We start from the raw sequence: 20,762 nt of genomic DNA, 5'->3' as shown, positions 1-20,762 counted from the left end.
CCCGGCTCGGGGCCGGACGTCACTGCCCGGGCCCACCACCAGAGACAGTGGGGCGGCCCGACCCGCCCCCTCGCAGCGCCCGCCTCTCCCTCCCATACTCTGTCTCCAGGCCTCGGCTAGTGAGGGAGCCTCTGGGAGGTGGGCAGGGCCCTGACCCCCTTCCTCAGGCCGGGGCTCACCTGGGCCTGCGTGCGGAGGGCCCCCCTCCCGCGGTGGAGATGCCGGCTGGGAATGGGGGTGAGCGCGCGGGGGATGGTGGGGTCCTGGGTGGCTTGAGGGTGAGGCCGCCCTCTGGACGCTGGGGCGCCAGCCCGTGAGGCTGCCCAGGCCCCGCCCCCACGGAGGGCCGGTCCCCACCTTCGTGTGTGCTCGAAGCCCACGGCCAGGGAGGTGGGCGGCTCCTCGTCCTCCTCGTCCTCGTAGGCGCCCTGGGGCTCCGGCGTGGGGGACACGGGGTCACCCTGGGACTTCCCCGCCAGACTGTCATCGTCCTCCTCCTCCTCTTCCTCCTCCTCCTCCTCCACGTCCTCCGGCTTCCCGCTGGCCAGGCCTGGGCATTGGGAGCCGCCGTCCAGGTCCTGGGCCTCCGGCCTGAAGCGACAGGGGAGGGAGTTGGTCTCGGACCCCGAAAGGCCTCGACCGGGCTCCAGCCGGCTCCTCCCTCACCCTCTGTGAAGAGAGTCTGCGCTCCTGGTCACGGCCTTGGCCGCCGCCCCGTGAAGTGGGCCGAGGCGAGAAGGGTGTCCCTGAGGGCGTGGCAGGGAGGCGCCTCAGCAGCAGGCCTCCTGTGATGCCAGAGGGGACACTGGCCACCAGGGATCCCGGGTATGTGTGTTGGGGAGGAAGCCAATGCCAGTCAGGTAGGGAGGGGTTCTTAGGAGCTGGAGCTGGGGTTGGGCACTGCACAAGGGGTGTCCTTGGGGAGGTTTGCTGATTGACCCTTGCTCACTCCTCCTGTCCAGCCAAGAAGATGTAGGGACGCTGGCCACCCAGGGTGACGGGTCCCTTCTCTCGCTGGGAGGTCTGGCACCCTGGGCCGCTGTCCGCCGGGGGGGCCTGCCCAGAAGGGTCTGCTTCAGAGACTGGTGGCTTCTGTCCTGTAGGCCAGGCCCCACCTCATTTCCCTCGGGGTCACCCCAGCTGGCCAAGACTTTTCCACTCTGGATCCTTGTTTTTAAAAGGCAAGAGTCCAGGCTGAGCGAGGGCGCGCCTTCTTGTTCCTCCAGGAAATGCCGCTCGCCCGAGGGCCACCTGGCAGGTGTGCAGGAGTGCAGCACGCAGGAGGGGGGACAGGGACGGCGGGCGCACACCTCCTGAGCCCACATCTGGGCACCCGTTCTCCTGACCTCGCACGGCCCACAGACATCTGTCCGCGGCTGTCGGGGGAGACAGGAGTCCTGCTCTCGGCGTCGAGGCAGAGCGGGGAGCCTTTCCGAGTGAGCTCTGGCCTCCAGATCTAGTGGCTGGGCAGACGGGCCACCCACGGACGCCCCTGGGGGCCAGGCCCTCAGCCATCCTGGTCTTCCCTCCTTGCCTTTTGCAGAGCAAATACAAGCCGTGGACAGGTGACCTGCCGTCCCAGGTGGGCAGAGCCCCGCCCGACGCTTCCCTCCTCAGGGGTCCCCTGTGCTGTCGCTGGAGCATGTCTTTCCACCACCAAGGGCCCTGGAGCCCAGTGGCTCGGGCCGGGACCAGGGAGCTGCCCCTCTCTGGCTTTCCACTGGGTGACTTGCAGGCCAGGGCCCGTGCCCTCATGGTGACATGGGGACACCCCTGTGTCGCAGATGAGACGAACAGCACAGGTGGGTGACTTGGGGGCCAGGACACGGGTTATGTTCCCCAGGCAGCCCCCTGCAGGTTTAATCGAACCCAAGGGCACTGTGCGGATCTACGTACGAGCCCTTCCGGGAGCAGGGAGCACGGCCCCCACAGCCCATCTCCCATAGGCAGGAGGCCTGCATCAAGCAGGGGTGCCGGGGGAGGGGCAGCAGGGCCGGGGTGGGGGGGCCGGGCAGGCTGGCGGCAGCTTCAGGCAGAGAGAGCGCTTGCACTGCTGTCCTCCAAACAGCCTCCTACAGCACGTGACGTCCTGGGGCCACTGGGACCCCGCACCGGGCCGGAGCATCAACCCCAGGAACCCGTCTCTTCCTGAATCGGGATCTGGAGGCTGGAGTCCGAGACCCAGGCGCCGGCGGGCCTGCTTCCTCCGGAGGCCGCAGCCGCTGGCCCGGGCTGGTGGTCCTCGGCGGCCCTCAGGACAGGCTTCTCCCATGGCCCCAGCTCTGTGTCACCTTCCCTGCATGTGCCCGGTGTCCTGCTCTCCCCTTAGGACACCGTGTGGGGTTGAGGGCCACCCCGATGACCTCGTCCTAACCAACTACCTCCCTAAAGACCCTTTTTTCAAATAAGGCCCTGTTCTGATGTACTAGGGATTAGGATTTGGTGGGGGACAAAATTCAGCCCAGACATTAAAGGGGTTATAGGACCAGGAAGCCTGCCTGTCCCTAAATTGTCCTTGATGGTCGACAGAAGGAAACTGATTGAGAGGGAAACTGAATAAGGTCGGCATTGGCCCCAAACGTCTCACCGCTGCACGCAGACTGCTGGATCTGTGTCACCTGTGGCCACGGTTCTCACCCCTGACCGCAGCGGGGGCATCTCCTGGAGGCTCCCCAGCACCCAGGACAAGGCCTCAGCGGGACAGGCCATCCGAGGGCCTGGGTTTGTGGCCAGCTCTGCCCTGGGGCTTCCGGAGGGATCTGGGACTGGTCTCCTGTCTGAACCACCACCAGGGACTGTGGGGAAAGCCCCAGTGAGATGCTCCGCGGTGGAGGTCAGGTGGGGCGTCTCCTCTTCCCTCGGTCCTAGCGGGTTTCCTGGAGAGGCCTCCTCTTCCTCACAGCTGAGAGCTGGGCCTGCCATCTGGGTATGAGCGTGAGGGCCTCGCTGGTGCTCCAGGAGGATCGTGCTCCCCGGGGGGGACACCGTTTGCAAATGCTTATAGGTTCTTCACTGGCCTCTATCCTGGATGCAGAGTCTCAGTTCAAAGGATGGTGTTCAACAGCCTGGTTGTGTCTCGTTGCCCGTCTGCAGGGCTCTGATAAGGCCTGGCACCCGGGTCTTCACATCTGTGACTTTCTCTGAACGCAAGCTCCATGCCTCCCCTGAGGGGCAGGGATCTAGGTTCCCGTGACACCATTGCATGCATGCCGGCAGCTTCAGACGGACGGGGTGCTCTGTCCACAGCAGAGCAGGCAAGGTGGCACCCGGACCGGAATCCCCACTGCCGAGCGGGGCTCAGGCTCTGGGAAGTAGCCCACAGCCAGCCTCTCCCACCACATCCTCCTTGGAGCCCACCCCAGGCCCTACCTGGCCAGCAGGTAAGATCACCTTCCGGGGTGGGGTGGGGGGCATGACATAGGATGTGACGGTCTCAGACAAAGTCCAAGAGCTACGTTCATTTATAAATTCAACAAGCCTTCCCCGTGCCCCCGCCCTATCCCCTAGGAGTACCAAAGACACGGTCTGTCCTGGACTGGAGGGAGCTGAGAGTGCTGAGACCCCTCTTCCCTCGCTGGAGGTGGGTGGGCATGGAGCTGGCCGGGCGGGGCCGGGGGGCGGGGCGCAGTGCACAGACCCGTGTAAGGGCTGGGCTCTGGCTGTTAGGTTCTGGGCCTGGCTTGATGGCTGGAGCCGGGCCCACCACCTTCTCTGGGCTCGGTTTTCTGCTGCAGAATTAGGCGATTGCTCCCCAAGGCTTCTTGCTGTTTGGAGAGCCTCTGGTTTTCTGCCGGCCGGCCTGGCACCCGTGCTCGCCCAAGAGAATGTCTTCCTGAGGGGTCTGAGGCACCCTCCCCCACGGGACCCCAGAGGAAATGCCCCTCCCAGGCTGAGCCCTGGGATCCAGGGTTGTGCAGGATACCTTCTACGTCCTGAATGTGAATTCTGCCATTTTCATGTCTCCATGCGTGTGTCAGTGTGCGTGTGTGTACGTGCGTGTGTGTGCATTGTGAGTGCTCATGCGCACACTGTATACGCAGGCGCGGTTTCATGTGTGTATACGTGCGTGTGCACACGTGTGGATTTGCACACACACGCATGCACCAGTGTACACCTGTGTGCACACGTGTGGTGTTGTGCACACACGTGTGTGAGTGCAGGTGCGTGTGCGCACATGTGTGCGTGCCTGTGGCTTCTCACACACGTGCATGTGTGTACACGTGTGCATGCCTGTGCGGTCTCGTGTGCACCTGTGTGTGTGACACTCCTGTTGGGACACCTTCAGTGCCTCGGGTTAAATGGACATTGTCTGGACTCTCAGACCGCAGCAGGGTTCACAGCGGGAGCCCTCGCCCGGTCCACACGTTGCCACCCACACCGCTGATGCCCGCGCCAAACCAGGCCAACACACTGGTGCGGCACCGAGCGCACCACACCTGTCATCGGTCAGGACGTTTACTCTGCTCGCCCGTCCAGACCCAGACTCCAAGGGGGGGGTGGGGGGTGGGGGCAGTACTTGCTGAAGTGCTGCCCCCCTCCCCCGGGCCACGTGCAGGTGGCAGAGCAGGGGACAGAGTGGGTGCCCAGCAGTCTCCCCCTGCCGTGGCCCCGGTCCCGACTGGGGGCACCCTGGGGGCCGGTGCTGGCAGAGGTGCCCCTCTGGGTGTGGCCACACAGGTGGGCTCTGGATCTAGGCCTCCTCAGGGTCTGGAATCGATTTCTTACCGTTTGTCGGTTCGTGTTGATGCTTGGTTCATCTCACTGTTGGCAATAAAGTTTCTGATTTCAGAGAAATAGGAGTCTTCTTTCTCGTCTAAAAGTGCGTGGTTGTCGGACTCGGAGGTGGGGGAGGAGGCACTGGTCCCTAGGTGGTTCGTGAGGACCCCGGAGTGCTGGCTCACTGTGGGGGGGGAGGGGAGCATCAGAGCAGAGGCATTCCCCGCCCCCCCCCCCCCCCCCCGTCTCCCCTCCTTCCCCCTCCCCCCTTCCTTTCCCCTTGCCTCCCCTGGCTTCCCCTGCAGTCCCCTGTCACCCCATCCCCGCCCGTCCTCCCCCTCCCCGTCTCTGGTCCCCTCTCCTGTGTCTCTTCCCGACCAGCTCCTGGTCTCCCCCCCACCCCCATCGCAGCGTCTGGCTGCCGGCCGCACCTGGGGCGTGCTCGTGCTCGTGCTTCTTGAGGTGCCGGTCGAGGTTGGTCTGCTGCCCGAAGCAGCGGTTGCACAGGTGGCACCGGAAGGGCTTCTCCTTGTTGTGAATGTTGCGCACGTGCCGCTGGAGGTTGGAGGAGATGCTGAAGGAGCGGTCACAGTACTTACACCTGGAGAACACACGCATCTCAGAGCAGCCCGGACCCTGCCCTGAGGGCTGAGCCCCCACTCGCAGCCTGGCGGAGACCCCGGTGCCCCCCACCCCGCTTTCCAGGGCGCTGCTGTCCCAGGGCGGCAGGCTGAGCCCACCCAGCCCCGCAGCGGCAGGAAGAAGCGTCCTCCGCCCACTGATGTGAAGCCCGCCCGTGGTGCTGCAGGGGACCCTCCGGGGCCTGCAGTCTCCCGCCTCTGCGTCTGGGTCCCCCTCCGAGGCCCTGTCCGAAGACACATGCCCCCAGCGGCCTCAAGGGGGCGGCCATGCACCATGGAAAGACCCTCGGGAGCGTCCCCTCGCCCACCGCCCCCAAGGAGGGGACCTGCTCCCGGTCATGTTCCTCCTTGACCCTGCTTGGGGGCAGCTGCCTGGGACCTTTCAGCGGGTCCTCCAGCCGCAGCTGGCCAACTCATGGGGGGCTCGGGGGCGGCCCAGGCTGGCTTCAGCGCCGGAACTCCCCGGAAGGTGGTGCGGGGCTCCCGCCTGGCCACCCATCAGGCCGCGGCTGTTCCAAGGACGACGAATGACCACAGCCCGCGCGCCTGGAGCCCGTCGTTCCTGCGCTCCGTCTGGAAGGTGACCGCCAGCCCGCGCGCTCGGGGAATTTGAAGACGCTTGTTCCGCCAGCGGCTTGGGTCGTGTCCACGGAACAGCTGCGACGCCAGCCGCGCCCGCTGGGGGTGGGCCTCGCGGGGGTGCGGCCCTCACGGCAGCCCCGCGGGACAGGGAGGCCGGCCTCGGTGCGGGGACCCAGCCGCACCAAGAAGCCAGAGCCAGAGAGCGCGGGTCTGTGGCGGAGGGCGGGGGGCGGGAGCCCCAGCCCCGGTCTGTGCAGCCCGGGGCCGCGTGGCCTCGCCGGGCGCCAGCGCCTCCTGGTGGCGGAACTCGGAGCCGAGGCCCCATGGCCTCCCGGAGCGGCTCCGGGGGCTCCTGCAGGGGCCTCCGCTGTGCCCGGGGCACCCGGTGTGCTGATGTGCGCATGCACGCGTGTGTTGCGCGCGTATCTGGGCTTCAGCCCTCACCGGCCGTCAGGGGCCCAAACACGATCCTGCAACCGGACAGGAGGCTAGAGCAGGTCCCCGCACCGCACACGCGTTGGGGTGCGGCTTGGATGGTGCCAGGGACCGGTCCTGACCCGGTGGTGGGGAGTCTCCACCCGAGACCCCGACCCGATCACTGCAGTGCAGAACCCAGGCCTGATGCCCTGGGTCCCCAGCCGTGCCGGAGGGCAGAGTCCGGCCGGGCCAGCAGGCCTGTGTGAGGCGGGCCTTCGTGGCGCTGCCCTGTGACCCCTGCGAGGGCAGTCTGGACAGTCACGGTCCATCCCGGGGCCTCCGAGAAAGGAAGAGGTAGGTCTCCACGGGCGCGGAGCCTCCAGGGCTGTAAGCGCTGGGCCGGGAGCTGAGCTTTCTCATCCCCCAGGGGCAGCTTTGTGAAACTGTCGGGGGAGGCGGACCTCCGGCCTCATTCCCCCCGGGGGGCTGACGATGGGCCCACAGAGAACAGAGAGGCCCCTGCTGGAGGGGCCCCGGGTCTCCCACGCTCTCATTCGGTTTCCGGAGCTCCTTGGCTGCAGCCTCGCTGACTCCGGCTTCCTCCCAGGAGCGTCTGGGATCTTGTCAGAAGTGGCCTGGGCCAGCGCCCCCGTCCTCCTCCCGAGCGACCCTCTGCCTTCTGTGTGCTCAGCCCCTGCACACCTGTGCTCGGCCCCGCTCCGAGTGGGCCTGGTTAAGCTGCTTCCAGCCCCTGGAGCCTGGGGCTTTGGTCACAGCCTCTCTTCCCACGTCTCCTGACGTTCTCAGACCCAGCGAGCACCGCCGTCCAGGAAGCCTCCATGCGGTGGGGTCAGCGGTGTCGGGCTAACCTGGCAGCCGGTGCTCCCCCACACAAGGGGCCAGAAAGAAGGGCTGTCAGGTCCCAGGACACACCGTCTCGCTCCGTCACGGACGGATCCTTGCCCCCTGTGGTGTCAGGCTCCCAGATGACCGTCCTGCCCCTCACGGCGATCGCTCAGGAAGGACCAAGTGCAAGGCCAAGCCGGTCTGGGTGCTCGCCCCTTGTCCAGGGAACGGGCCTCCCCAGGGCCCGTCCACACGTGGGCTCAGGCCCACCGGCGCACAGCAGCCCCTGCCATGTTTCTTCGGGAAGCCAGCAGGGTTTTGATAGGTTCCCCCTAACAGTGCTGCACGGTCCCCGAACGGTCGGAGGCCCGAGTAGAAGACGGGGTTGCACAGGGTTCTTTCCTGTGACCAGAAACAGGGTTCTCTTTCCAATCTCCGTGGGGCTGGAGGGGGCAGGGGGAGCCGCATGTTCAATTTGCTCCCACAGAGACGGGAGTGTGGCCCTCTCCCGGTTCTGATCTAAATCAATGGTCCAGACCAAGAAGCCCATTTGAGACTTAGGGGAGCAGTGAGCCCGGGCTTCCGGGAGCCGAGTTCTCAGAGCAGCTGGGATTTGCGTCGTAAATATGCTGACAGGCGGCCAGGGAAATTTATGGCCTCGCTGCGAGAAACGGCACGGCACTGCGGTCTCTGCGACGGGGAGTGGCCGGCCGCGCTGGCAGCTGAGGGCCTTGAGAGGACCTTGTAGTGACCAAGGCACCCCCTGCACCCCTAGGAAAGCCAGCGAAGGGGGGGTGGCCAGCACTGGGCGGGGGAGGGCGCAGCGTCCTCCCCGGGACCCAGCCGGGCCACACCAGCTGTCCCAGGGAGTGCGGGGCAAGGGAAGAAAAGACGTTTTTGAAATCCAGCGCTGAAAAACAGAGCTAGAAAAGCAGGGGGACAGGTTTGGGCCACCAGAGGAAGGGGAAGGGGAAAGGGGCCTCGCTCACGGGGAGGAAACGAGCTGCAGAGGGAGAGTCGCGTGTCCCCAAAGTCAGAACCTCACGTCCCGCAGGAGCACGGACGCCAGCCCGCAAAGGCACGTGTCCAGAGCGTGGCCACAGCCCTGCCAAGGAGCGTCCCGGAGGGATCCCGGGCGTGGCCTCCAGGAAGGAGGCGGGAAGCCGCCCCCTCATTGCCGAGGCTGGTCTTCTGTCCGTCCAGCTCACATCGTAACAAGCCCTCCCTGCCCCCGCGTTAGGGACTGAGTGTTCAGCCGCACCGTGTCTCTCAGCCCGAGGCCAGGATCTCTGAGCTGGAGAAGCCGTTAGCCGAGGACACTGGGCCTGGCAGGAGAGTCGACCTTCTCTCCAGCAAGCAAACCATCGGTCACATGGGTCTTTCTCGCCTGGAATCGGGGCTTTGGAAGACATTTTAAGCGATTTCAGATAATCTCAGGCAAGGAGGAAAAGGAAGAGTGTCCCGGGCTGTCCGGTCTGTCACCCTACAGCCCGCTCGCGAGGGGCCTCAGGTGCACGTGGTGGCGGGCCCAGGTGGGGCCGGCCTGGAGCCGAGCTCAGAGGCCGGCAGCAGGTGGCGAATCGGCCTCCCCGGGGCTGGGGGCTTTCCCCTTCCGTGGGGCCTGTCCCTGGGATGGCCCGTTTCTGTGGACGGATGGGCAGATGACGGGCGAACTTTCTTCTTCCAATCTAAATTCTTCCAATGACCCAAGTGAGCCGGACGGCAGAAGTCGCAAGCACCACACGCCCCGTCTCAGGGCCGCCCCGAGCCAGATAAAGTCAGGATTTGCAACGCAAACTTTCAAAGCAATTATTGTTATGCAAGCCGAAGCTCACAGATTGGAGAGAGCGAAAGAAATCAATGGTAATTAAATTCTTCTATAAACACAGCCCGACCCTCTGGGGGCTCCCACGCGCAACACTGTGCAGAAGGGGGTTCTCATTTCAGGCAGGAGGCCAGACCAAGTCCATCGTTCCTCTGCGAGCCTTTATGGAGTTGTAAGCCACTTTCAGGGGTGGGGGCGGGGGGCCCGCGGGGGGCGTCCAGATCTGTAGAGGACGCGGCCCTGTGGCGGTTGGGGCGCCTGTTACATCTGGGGGGGCATGGGACCGCAGCTCCGGCGGGCTCCCCACGTGGCCGGCCTCCCCAGGGACGGGGACGCACACTGAGTGTGGGGCTAGCGGGGGACTTCATATGGCCAGACCGAAGGAGTCTCCTGCTGCCAACCTAAAGCCGTGGCAAGCTCCTTCTTCCCAGCGATGGCCGCTCACCGGACCGGACACACCCTGGGGTGAGGTCGTGGCATCTAAACCAGCACCTTCCCTGATTTGCCCCCTGGTCACCACCAGCTGGGGCTCTCATTTAAAATGCCAACTCTTGGGCCCCTCCCTGGGTGGGGTCCCTGTCACCCCAGCCTTCTGCCTGGCAAAGGCCCTCAGACCAAGGAGCAGGATCTGCTCCTGACTCTGCACTGACTCTGCGCCAGTCATGGTCTGAGCCTCTGACTCCCCGCTTGGGAACAGGAAAGGCGGACAGCTCCCACGCGGACTTGCGGTCTGGTCTGGCTGTATCTCTGAGGGCAGAAGCCCAGCGTGGAGGGGACAGGAGGGGCAGACACGCAGCTTCTGTCCAGGGCTGGCAAGTGAGCCTCTCAGGACACCCCACCCTGGGCTGGGACCCGAATTTGCACGGATCTCCTTTTCCACTGCCCGTAGGCACTCGCCCTGGCCCACTGGCCATGATCGGGGCATTGAGCAGGGAGGGGGTGGAGTGAGGCTTCCCCAACAGCCCACCCTGGGCCCTGGCTTTGGCCCGCGCTGCTCTGAATGCTGTGCCCCAGGCGACAGCGGCAGGTGGGCAGGCGCTCCTGGGAACCCCACTCTGGGAGCAGCCAAGACTCTTCCGGAAGCCCACTTGGGCACCTCTTGCCTAATCTTCAGAAGCCCCCAGGGCCCAGATGGCGGTGGGGTCAGGAGGGGGGCCAGGGAGCCACATGACACAAGGCCACCCTCCCTGTCTCACGGGACGCAGGGCTGCGGCTCCCACCCACCCTCCCTGTCTCACGGGACGCAGGGCTGCGGCTCCCACCCACCCTCCCTGTCTCACGGGACGCAGGGCTGCGGCTCCCACCCACCCTCCCTGTCTCACGGGACACAGGGCTGCGGCTCCCACCCACCCTCCCTGTCTCATGGGACGCAGGGCTGCGGCTCCTACCTGTATGGCTGCTCCCCGGTGTGTGTCCTCAGGTGTCTCGTGAGGTTTGCTGATCGGGGGAAGATCTTGCCACAGTACCTGGGGTGGAGGGGCAGGGGGGTCGTGAGGCTGTTGTACTGCTAGACTCCAGCACCCATATGCTTTCCTGATGTGGTTCCTCTGACTTGGGGTCTAGGCCCGAGGCCCCATACCGGGGGTGGGGGCAGTTGGGCTCCACCGGCTCTGGCCTGCTGGGGCTGTGCCTCTTCCTTGAGTGGCGGGGGGGCGGCTGAGCAGGCTTGCCCCCGCTAGGACAGGCTCGTGCAGCTGGGGATGGACGCGTGCAAGCCTCTCCCCAATACCAGGCTTTCACCTGACTCTGGGGCCTTGGTTAAATGGGGACCAGCCCCCCTCGGCCTCAGGCCCTCCGGGTTCTAACTGGCTAGGCTAAGGCTGCGTGTCCTGGTGCTCACGGGAACACAGCCCGCTGGGACGGGGGCTGTCGGGCCCACACACGCACGTGGGCCACAAATGACTGCCATTGGTGGACAGACCGGTGGCTGCCGCCACGCTGTGCTGTGGCTGTCGTGGTTCTCCCAGGAAGCCCGAGTGTGACCCCTGTGACCGCCTGGCCGGGGCCGCCCGCCAGCCCCCACGCCTGCCTCACCTGCAGGTGTAGCGCTCCTTGCCCTTCCGGAGGATGGGGTCCGAGAGCGTGGGGGGCGGGGACCGGAAGTTGAAGGGGTGGTGGGGGAGGGGCTGCAGGGAGCTGCCCGAGTCTGCCTTCATGGCCGCGAAGCTCTCCAGCTTGTCTGTCATGGTCTCGATGGCGGACATCTGCCGGCAGGAGAGTGGGAGAGATGGTGGGTCCTCCTGAGCAGGCTGGCCTCACCCCCAGACCCCCCCACGGGGTACCCTGGGGCCAGGCACGTCCCCTACTGGGCCAGGGCCAGAAGCTCGTGCAGGCTCCGGGCTGGGGGTGCAACCAGCCCTCTCTGGGGCTTCTTGGCCTCCGGGCAGACACTCTCGCTTCCTGTGTCCAGCCCTGCCCTGTCCTTCCGTGGAAGCCCCGTGTCAGCCCAGGGCCCAGGCCGGGGGAGCCGGAACCAGCCTTCGCCAGCTCGCCTCTCTGCCTGTCCCGGGGCATGTGGGGCAGGGGCAGACGCCAGCCTCGCGGTGGCAGTCCCCAGATTTGGAAACCCCCCAGCACCATCCTGCTGGCCTGACACTCCCGGACAGAATCACGTTCTGCTCTTGTCTTCTCTGTCTGTCTGTCTGTCTGTCTCTCTTGGAATAAGGCAGCTCCCTGCCTCCCGGGTTAAGAGTGTCTGCGGGTCCGGGCTGTGATTGCCAGCAGAGTTCTCCAGGGGTCCCGCAGCCCAGGGCCAGATGCTGCCACCTGAACTGCCAGAGCAGGAGGCTCACGGGACGCAGCGCGGGATGTGGTGACAAGGACCAGAGGAGCCACCTTTCCAGGCCTTGGAGGCGCCGAGGGCTTGCTTGGGGAGCACTCGGGGGTGCGGCCCTGGCCATCTCCACCTGGCGGGCAGAGCCGTGATCAGAGCCCCAGATGGCGCCTGTCCCTGAGGGCTCGGGGTTTGGGACCAGGACAGGGCAGGGGCTGCTCTTCCACTCTGTCCCCTCGGGTGTGCCTCAGACACACGCCGCCTGCCTGCGCTGCCCGCCCTGTCCCTGCTGATGGGCTGAAGGCAGCTGTCTCGCACCTTGGCAGTGGCTCCTCCACGGCCAGGACGATGGGGACCCCGGGTGTGTCAGTGCCACTGCCCACCTGGCTCTGTCTCAGTCTTAGCCACAACCTTAGAAGGTTCTGGAACTCTCCACACAGAGACTGCCTGGAGCTCCACAAGTGCTGAGGGGCCAGGCCTGCCCTGTCCCCCGGGGCTGCGCACGCGTGTCAGGCCTCCCAAACCAAAGGCCCCAGCGAAGTCCTGCCTGGCACCTGCTGGCCACCGTGTGCTGACGTCACGAGGAGCGGCCCGGTGCTCCGTAGAGCCCATCGGTCTTTGTGCCCAAGTGACAGCCTGACCTCAGACCACTTAATTGGGTGACCTCCTAGTCTTCCTCCCCTCCCCCCGCCCCGTGCTCAGTCTCAGGGGCAGGCAGTAGGGGCAGCAGGGCCGGGGGGACTGGGCAGGAGGGACAATGGGCCGCCGGCCCCCTGCCAGGCCTCCCCTCCTTAGGCCTGGGTGGGTCTCCCTGCGGCCGCCCAGGTCCGGCCACCCAGCCCGCTCTGCCCCAGCTGATATCCCCGGGACTCCCAGCCCGGCTCCCGCACAAACACAAACACAGGATGTGCCTGGTGGCCTTGTCGGCTTTTTCCAGCCTGACCCGAGGAAAATCGGGGGAAGTTATTAAGCAAAGCCCACGGCCCCAGCGAAACAATGGGAGGCACTAAGTTTAGCTGTGAACCCAGGCAGGGGCAGGTTTCACAGCCTGGGGATGCGTGTCCGAGGTGGGAAACACCGAGAACAATGGCCTGGTCCGGAGGCATCCCACAGGTCGGCTCCCAGGATCCCCGAGTGGGGTGGGGGAGACTGTGGCTTGGGGAGGAGGCGGGGTCCCGAGGAGGGGGCACAGCTGGACCCTCAGGCAGGACCAGGGAGCCTCTGCCTGGCTCTGCGGCCCATCCCCGTGTCTGCGGCATCTCGGTGCCTACGCTCTGTGGGGACAAGGCGGGGGGCTGGACACGGGTGCCTATAGGTGGGGTGTGTGGCCGCAGCCCAGACCTGGGGGTTCTCTTTCCCAGAGCCCCATCTTTAGTCTTAGTGGTCAGCCCTCCCTGCCCCGCAGCCGTGGGGGAGGGGGGCCTCCTGCCCGCCACCTCCTGAGATCCTTTGTCCTTGGGGCCAACCATCTGCTTCTGTCCTGTTCCCCACCCCCGTGCCCCCTCCCGTGCCTGCTGCGCTCAGGTCCCTGTGCTCCCGGTCCTTTGTGAGCGCTGTGGTCGGTGAGCACCCCATGGTTTGGGGTCTTGGGCCACCTCCGAGGGACCCCTGGGCCTGCCCCGCAGAGTACTACCCTCCGTCGTCACACCTCCTGGCCCTCTCACCCTCTTCAGCCTCGAGGTGACCCGTAAGGGCTGCGGGGGGAATCCCCGTGGGCCTCTGATGGGCAGGGAGGCTGAGGTCTGCCTGGATGGGCGCTCGGGGCCAGCCGCCCGCAGAGACCTGCCTGCCTGGGCGGCCTGAGTGGACGGACCCAGCCCTGGGGTCCCAAGGCGCGGCCTCCCAGCAGGCGTGGCGCCGGGGCCTTACCTGGGGGTGGAAGAGAAGCGGAGACGGCCGCAGGTACTTCTCCTTTAGGACTCCCACGGGGTCCGCCACCTTCCGCTTCTCCACCCTGCTGGACAACACCACCGAGGGTTACGGACCTCACCGAGCCGCCCGGGGCTAAGCAGGGACGGTGGCTCCTGAGCCCCCCGGTCAGGGGGCAGGGGCCCCTGCTTCCGTGGCCCCCGATTCCCGTGTCTCACCTGACACGTCCCACGTGACCGTGATGGAGCCCACCTGCCGGCCCCACGGCCTGCGAGCCTGTCCCTGCCTGATTGTGCTTTCTGCGACCTGCACGTGCTCCCCGTCACCTCACCCGGGCCTGGACCCCCGCGAGCCTCCCCAGACTCCCCCAGCCACCCCAGCTGTCACCCCCAGGGGGTCGCTGGGGCCTCCCTGTGGTGGCTAAGAAGGGTCTCCCTAAACCCTCGCGAGGGCAGCTGGAGAGGATGATTCTAGAATGTTTCCCAAATGCTGGCGACAACTCCGCCCGTCACAGAGCAAAGGGAGAAAGTGGCCGGGGCGGGTCCTGAGATCCCTCCCGGCCACGCCAGCCTCAGCCTCCTCACAGAGGCAGAGAGTCACACAGCGCTGTCTGGGGACACCGGCCATGTCCCCGCACACAGACACGGTCCCTCTGAGCACGCCCTACACCAGCCGCTCCCTTTGGGCCGCTCCAGGGCCTCGCTCTAACACGGCCTCCCCCTAGGGCCCGGCTGGACGGAGTGTGAGGGGGATGGAATGGAGCGTGAGCCTCAAGAAGACGCACAGCCCACGGGGAGGAGCCCTGTAGGACCCCCAGCCCGGCTGGAGGGAGGGGGAGAGGGGAGGTTGGGAGGGGTCTTCTCCTGGAGAGGCAGCGTTGGTTGTGCGGAAGGCTGGCTTGGCGGGCATCTTGCTCTGAAGCCTGGCAGTGTTAGGTTCCCGAAACCGGGGTGATGGAGGACGGTGGGTTATGTGTGTGAAGGGAATGGGATCTGGGGGCTGGCCCGTGGGCACGGTGCGGGGCTTCCGGGGAGTCCCCCGGGAGTAGGGAGGGTCCCCAGGCCTAGCTCCAGAGGCCAGCCTGCTTCCAGATAGCTTTGCCTGGGGAGAGCCCTCCAAACGCCACCCATTCTTGTTTATCTTGATGGGCTTGGTGTGCAGGGGGACAATGTGAGGCGACCCTGCCCTCGGACATCTTGCAGGTGTCTACGGGCAAAGCTGGGGCCCGGGCATCGCCTCCTCAGCCCATGGCCCCTAGACCCACGGCTGAGTGCAGTGGGCAGGACCTGGCCTGGCCTCTCCTCCGCCCATCCCGCACCCGGCGGCTGTCTTGCTGGTATCGTTCTGTCCCACGTGCATCTTCGTGGATCCGGGCTCCCCACCTGCGCGCCCACCACCAGGCTGCTGGCCCCTTGGGAACGCAGGCCTCGTGCTCCCGCGCTCCCTGAACACGGGGTGTACACGCACGTGTGTCTGCACGCAGGGCCCTGTCCCAGCCGGGCACGGTTCCCACCCCACCAGGCCTCCCTCCCAAGGCCCACCACGGGCACAGCCCTCTCTCCTCAAGGCTCAGCCCGAGGCATAGCGCCCGTAGGACCTACGTGATGGGGAGGTGAGACCCCTCCCACCTAATACACCCACCTGATCTAAGCCACCCAGAGATGGGGGAGGGGAGGGATTCAGCTGGCCCCTCCCTGGGAGGGCTACCACAGGGCTGGGGCTGATGTCTGCAAACCCTCCAGAGCCCCACCTCCTCCTCCTCGTCCTCCCCCCGGAGACTCTGCTCTCTGCTGGGCCTTCGGAAACCCCCTCCGTGGCTCCAGGGGCTGGTGGGGCCCCCCAGGGTGGCCTTGGGGACGTGCAGGCGCTGGGAACGGAGGAGAGGTTTGTCCGGAGAAGGCGGCGGCAGACAGAGGGGTCCCGGGTGGGGTCGGAGGGGAGGCTGGGAGGCCCAGCAGCTGTCAGCGCTGCTGCCGGGCCGGCTCGAGGGCCCTCGGGAGAGCAGGTGAAGGCGGGGCGTGTTAATACCTGTAGATCGGGTCCATGAAGAAAGGCGATGGCTTGGCGTAGTGCAGGGCTGGCTGCTGCGGCAGCTGTGCCGGGCACGCCCTGGGCAGCCCGGCCGCGGCCCCCAGCTTGCGCTCCCCGTAGATGTGGTTCTTGCGCGGCTCTCGCCCCCCTCCGTTCTGGCCGGCTCGGGCGCGGCCACCGATGCTCAGGTCCAGCGGCTCCTCCTCCCCGGACACGGGGGCCGGGGGCGCCTTGGGCACGGGCAGCACGGGCTTGGCTTCTTTGGGTTTGGTGGTGAGGTCGAAGGGGGACTCGGCACTGGGGCCGCCCACCTTGAGGGCGTCCCGGGGTGACCTCGGCTCGGCCTTGACCAGCAAGTTGTGGGCAAGGGAGCGGTCCGTGAAGGGGCAGAGGGCCGGGGGGAAGTTGGGCAGGAACTGGAAGGGGAAGACGGAGTGGTAGGGCAGCGAGCCCAGCTTCTTCTCCTGCATGCCTACGAAGCCGGGGCCGAAGTACTTCTCCGCGATGGAGGCGATGGCCTTGATGGAGTCGCCCGCGGCGCCGGGGGCGGCCAGCAGCTGCTCGTCGGGCGGCGGGAAGAAGGCGTGCTGGGAGTAGAAGACGGGCACCTCGCCCGCGCTGTTCGGGGCCCCCGGGGGCGCCGCGCCGCCCCCGCACTCGGGCTTGCCCTCCGCTGCCTCGCTCTTAGCCTTGGCCTTATCCCGGTCGCTGTCCACGTCGCTGTCCAGGTCCGAGCCCGTGCCCGTGGTTGTGTCCAGGTCGGTCCCTGTCGTGGTGTTGACGTCCTCAAAGTCACTGCCGTCCGACACGTCGCTGCCTCTTGCCTTGAGTTTCTCAGCATAGGAGTCGTCTAGGCGATGCTCGAGCTTGTCCTCGGGTCCCGAGGCGGCCGTGGCGCCCTGGCCGCTGTTGCCGACGGCGGAGACGAGGGGCAGCGCCGGGTTCCCCAGGGGGCTGGGGAGCTTGGCGTCCTGGGTGTGGTTCAGGGGGCTCTTGAGCAGTGGCGTGGGAGGTAGCAACGGTGGCCGGGGGTACAGGGACGGGGGGAAGATGCCCGGGAAGCCCGGAGCGAGGGCGGGGAAGGCGGGGGGCGCCGCCGAGAAGGGCAGGCTGCCCGGGTGCGGCCTGGACGGGAAGTACTCGCTGAAGCCCAGGCCGGCGTGGTTGAGGCCGGGAGGGGGCTTCGCCTTGTCCATCATGGGGCTGGGGTTCAAGGGCAGGCCTGGGGCAAAGACGCCGCCCGGCGTGTAGTGGTTCTTGCCCTCACAGAAGCGCCGGTGTTTGTTGAGGGAGGAGGTGGTGCTGAACATCTGTCCGCAGTCTTTGCACCTGATCTGCGTGCGGCAGTCGGCGTGCATCCGCTTGTGCCGGCACAGGTTGGAGAACTGGGTGTAGGATTTGTGGCAGACCTCACCTAAAGCATCAGCAGGAAGCAAACACAAACACGGTATGAAATTACCGGGAAACCTCGCAGGGGGAGGGGGGCTGGGCGCTGCGGGCCCGCGATCCGGAGCCGTCTGCGTATGTGTACATGTGTGTGCATGCGTGGCACAAGGTATTGTGTAAGATGGTGTGCGCATGTGTGCACGGGGGGTATGCGCATGTATGTCTGCATGCACACTTGCACGAGTGTGCGTGTACTGTGGGCACACATGTGCACGTGCATGTGGGTGTGCACACAAGTGCCTGCACGCATGTTTGCATGCGTGTGCATGTACCTGTGGGCTCATGGGTGTAGGTGTGCACACATGTGCATCTGCACAAGTCTTAGGTGTGTGCACGTGCACCTATGGGCACACGTGTGTGCATGTGCATGTGGGTGTGCTCACATATGTGTCCATGTGTGTGCTCACACACCTGTGTGTAGTGCACACAAGGCACATGTACATATGCATGTCACGAATGTGTGTGCACATGCATTTCATGTGTGTGCTGGGTGCACATGTGCCTGCATGCGTGTGCACACCCTTCCCTGGGGCTGGCCTCCAGGGGCCAGCAGATTAGTGAAGGTCATCTGTGCCTTCCCACCTGGACCGACCTCAGGATCCTCAACCTTCCGCACCAGAAGCCGGGGCACATCTGCTCTTTGTGCCAGTCCTCCTAGCACTGTTTGTGACGTGGGGGCCCAGGTCTTCTGAGATGGCTCCCCAGGGGGATGGAGCCACAGCGTGCAGCCGTGTGTGCACCTGCTGCAGCTCCCCCGGAGGTCCCTGCCACACCCTGACCCCTCCGTGGCGCTGTCCCAGTGGGAAGAGGAGACACCAACCACCAGAACTGTCCTGCTTTCTGTCCTGGGAGAGGGGCCTCAGGGATGACTGGCTCACTCAGGGATTCTTAGTCAGGGCGTCTGGGCCTGGGAGCATGGCTCCTGGTGGTGTGCGCTGCTTATTGTTTGGGCCTGGCTAGAAGCTGGGGGCATGTTTGAGGGAAGTGCAGCCCCGAGATTGGGACACAGAAGTGAGCCAGGCTCAGGCTGATGGGCACCAGCCTCTGCCCTTGACGGGAGGGGCGGGCAGTGCCAGCCAGAGCTGAACACCAGGCCCCAGCGGCCCCGGGGACCCCACCTGGCCGTGTCGCCCATGGCCGGCGAGTTCAAGGTTGTCAGTGAATCACCAGCTTTTCTTTCTTTCTCCTCTTGTTTTTCTAACCAGAAAGGGAGGACCACACGCACACTCACGCTCACACACTTGCACACAACTTTCCGCAGCACAACTAGCTTCCTAAGTGCAGCCCGTGGGAACGGCGGCTCGCTCCCGTCTCTTGTCCATCACCGGTCCCGACTGCCCGCTGTCCCACTCTTCGCGCCGGCGCTCCGGCCCACATCACCTACTTCTTTCAGCGCAGTATCTACGCATGTTAAGGGCCCTGCCTCTCCATCGTCCACGTGGTGGGACATTCTCAAGGCTGAGGGGGACAAGTGCGGCCTTCTCAGATCAAACCTACCCTCTTCGGGAGGCGGCTGACCCAGGGGAGCTGAGCCCCATGGCTGGTCTAGAAATAGACTCAGGTCGCCCACTGGGTCTCGGGGCAGCCAGGCCCTTCCTTGGCTCAGGCCTCACTGGCCAAACACGTGACCCCTCACTGTACCCCTGGCCCAGCTCACCAGGGCTTGGTTCATGGCTGCGGCCAGCTTGAGCTTGGAAACTGTCCCCGACCAGGGCCCCTGCCTGGGGCAGCTCCCAGAAGGGCCCCTGGGCCAGCACTGCACCTTGTGGTGGGGAGCCTGGGACCCTCAGGGCCTAGCCCTTTGCTCACAGGATGGAGGGGTCTGGCAGAAGTGCTGGGGCTACAGCAAGATCAGGCAGGTCCTGGACCCGGAACACCAGCAGCTCACAGGCAAAGAGACGTTGGCTGCCCACGGGGGCCTACAAAAGCCTGGGCAGCCAGCCCAGGGCCCTGGACGCAAGGGCAGCACCTGGCAGAGGGGCCCTACCCACAGCCCCCGGCAGTTCCTGTCCTCGTGGGGCCAGCGGCTGGATGCACACACACTCACTCTAGAGCGTGTCCTTCTGTGGAGAGAGCCCACAAGCAGGCTGACCACCCACATGCTTCCCGCGCGCCCCCGCGCACACCCGGCCCCCAGTGCGAGAGGCGCTGCTGGGAGAGAGCGCGGCCTTGGCTGTGCGCTCGGTGAGGGGCGGGCTCAGGCTTCTAGCTGGGTTGTAGTGCAGATCTGAGGGGGCTGCCGTCTGTGTGCACTAGCGACAGTGTCACCATGGGCCCGCGGCCTCTGAGCCACCCGTTTGTCCTGCAAGGGGCCACGCACGGGTGTGTGGAGCGGCGTTCCCAAGCCCAGCATGGCCTTGACCATGGCCCAAAGCACACTCAGTCGTGGCCTGCAGGACGTGCCCATCACATCTCACAGGCCCACTTTCGGAAATCTGTGCCACCCTATCCGAATGACATGTCCTGCAGGCCACCTGGCCATGCCTGTGGTTCTCTCTGTAGCTTCACCTGTTAGCCAAAAGCTGAGACACCCTGGTGAGTGTGCCACACGGCCGGGGCGAGGCTGTGCCCCTGTGCTCTGCTCGTCCGCGTGCAGTGTCTGCACAGGCCGTGGAAACAGTGGGCTCGGGGCCTGGCAGAGCACCATGGTTCCTGGAACTTCCGTTATTAAACACCCTCCAAGGAGACTTCACTCCAAGGAGACCACAGGACTTTGTGTCTAGGTGCCCGGCGAGGCAGTGACCGTTGAACCTGTTTGTATAATTTCCTGCTCCTGAGCTCACTTCAAAACCTCAGGCTGCCATCTGCGGCCCCATTGTGGGACTTCCGGGGACCCTCAGCACAGAAAGCAGGACACACATCTCGGGTCCCCATCACAGCCCCCAGCTCCCACGCCTCGCTAGGTTGCCGCTTCCTGACCCCCTCCCTGAGGGACCAGGCCCTGTGGCACCACTGCTCACCCTCTCCCTCTAGAACCTGCCGCTGACCAGGGACCGGGCTGGTGACCCAGGAACACTGGGGTCTCGGTCATCTCCAGCAGGGCACTGGAAGCTTGGGCTGGAGACAGGGGTTGGGAGGAGGACGCGCAACAAAGGCCGGACCGGCATGTGGTCTCTGCGGCAGGCGTCCTACAACTGAATGGCAGCGGGAGACCACCCCAAGCCCGGCCCCAAGTGTCCACTGATGCCACAGGCTCCGAGGGCTCCCAGCCCCTCATCCAGGCCCTGGGGCCAGGGTGGGGCTAGAGTCCCTGCTCCTCAGCGTGGCACGAACACCTGGTCACTTCATGCCTGTGACCTCAGTCCCCTCCGTCAGGTGGAGACCGTGTGGCCCCTCCTTGGTCGGATTCTGAAGTCCGCTGTGAGACGGTGTGTGGGACAACCCCCATGACCCAGGTGACCGACCTGCACAAGCTCCTGGGAGGTGATGACTCAGTAGAATTTGTGTGATGGCCCCGGGCGACCTGGGGATGGTGACCCACATGACCTTGTGGGGACGGTGACCCCATGCGACCTCGTGGGGACGGTGACCCATGTTACCTTGAGGGATGGTGACCCCATGTGACCGCAAATGGATGGTGACCCTGCATGACCTCAGGTGGACAATGACCCCATGT

General features: G+C 65.7%; 2 protein-coding genes across 13 annotated transcripts in view; both read right to left on the bottom strand.

Annotated features, from left to right (window-relative positions):
* Positions 1-20,762, bottom strand: part of PRDM16 (PR/SET domain 16) — a 292,797-nt gene that overhangs the window by 2,522 nt on the left and 269,513 nt on the right. For 6 of the 12 annotated variants that reach the window (XM_082687643.1, XM_082687638.1, XM_082687641.1 and 3 more), the window contains 7 exons: positions 15,698-17,114; positions 13,670-13,754; positions 11,062-11,231; positions 10,416-10,493; positions 5,148-5,317; positions 4,726-4,900; positions 358-591 (listed from right to left, as the gene is read on the bottom strand). In XM_082687643.1, coding sequence (XP_082543769.1) covers positions 358-591; positions 4,726-4,900; positions 5,148-5,317; positions 10,416-10,493; positions 11,062-11,231; positions 13,670-13,754; positions 15,698-17,114 — 2,329 coding nt within the window. Of the gene's footprint in view, positions 1-357; positions 592-4,725; positions 4,901-5,147; positions 5,318-10,415; positions 10,494-11,061; positions 11,232-13,669; positions 13,758-15,697; positions 17,115-20,762 lie in introns of all 12 variants that reach the window. The other 6 variants (XM_082687642.1, XM_082687648.1, XM_082687645.1 and 3 more) reach the window with 1 other exon arrangement.
* ARHGEF16 (Rho guanine nucleotide exchange factor 16) overlaps positions 1-20,762 on the bottom strand; it is a 203,003-nt gene that overhangs the window by 39,322 nt on the left and 142,919 nt on the right. The window lies entirely within an intron of this gene.

This window comes from Mustela nivalis (genome assembly GCF_964662115.1).
Source record: "Mustela nivalis genome assembly, chromosome: 10".
Lineage (NCBI taxonomy): Eukaryota > Metazoa > Chordata > Mammalia > Carnivora > Mustelidae > Mustela > Mustela nivalis.
This window is presented reverse-complemented; position numbering and strand designations above follow the sequence as displayed.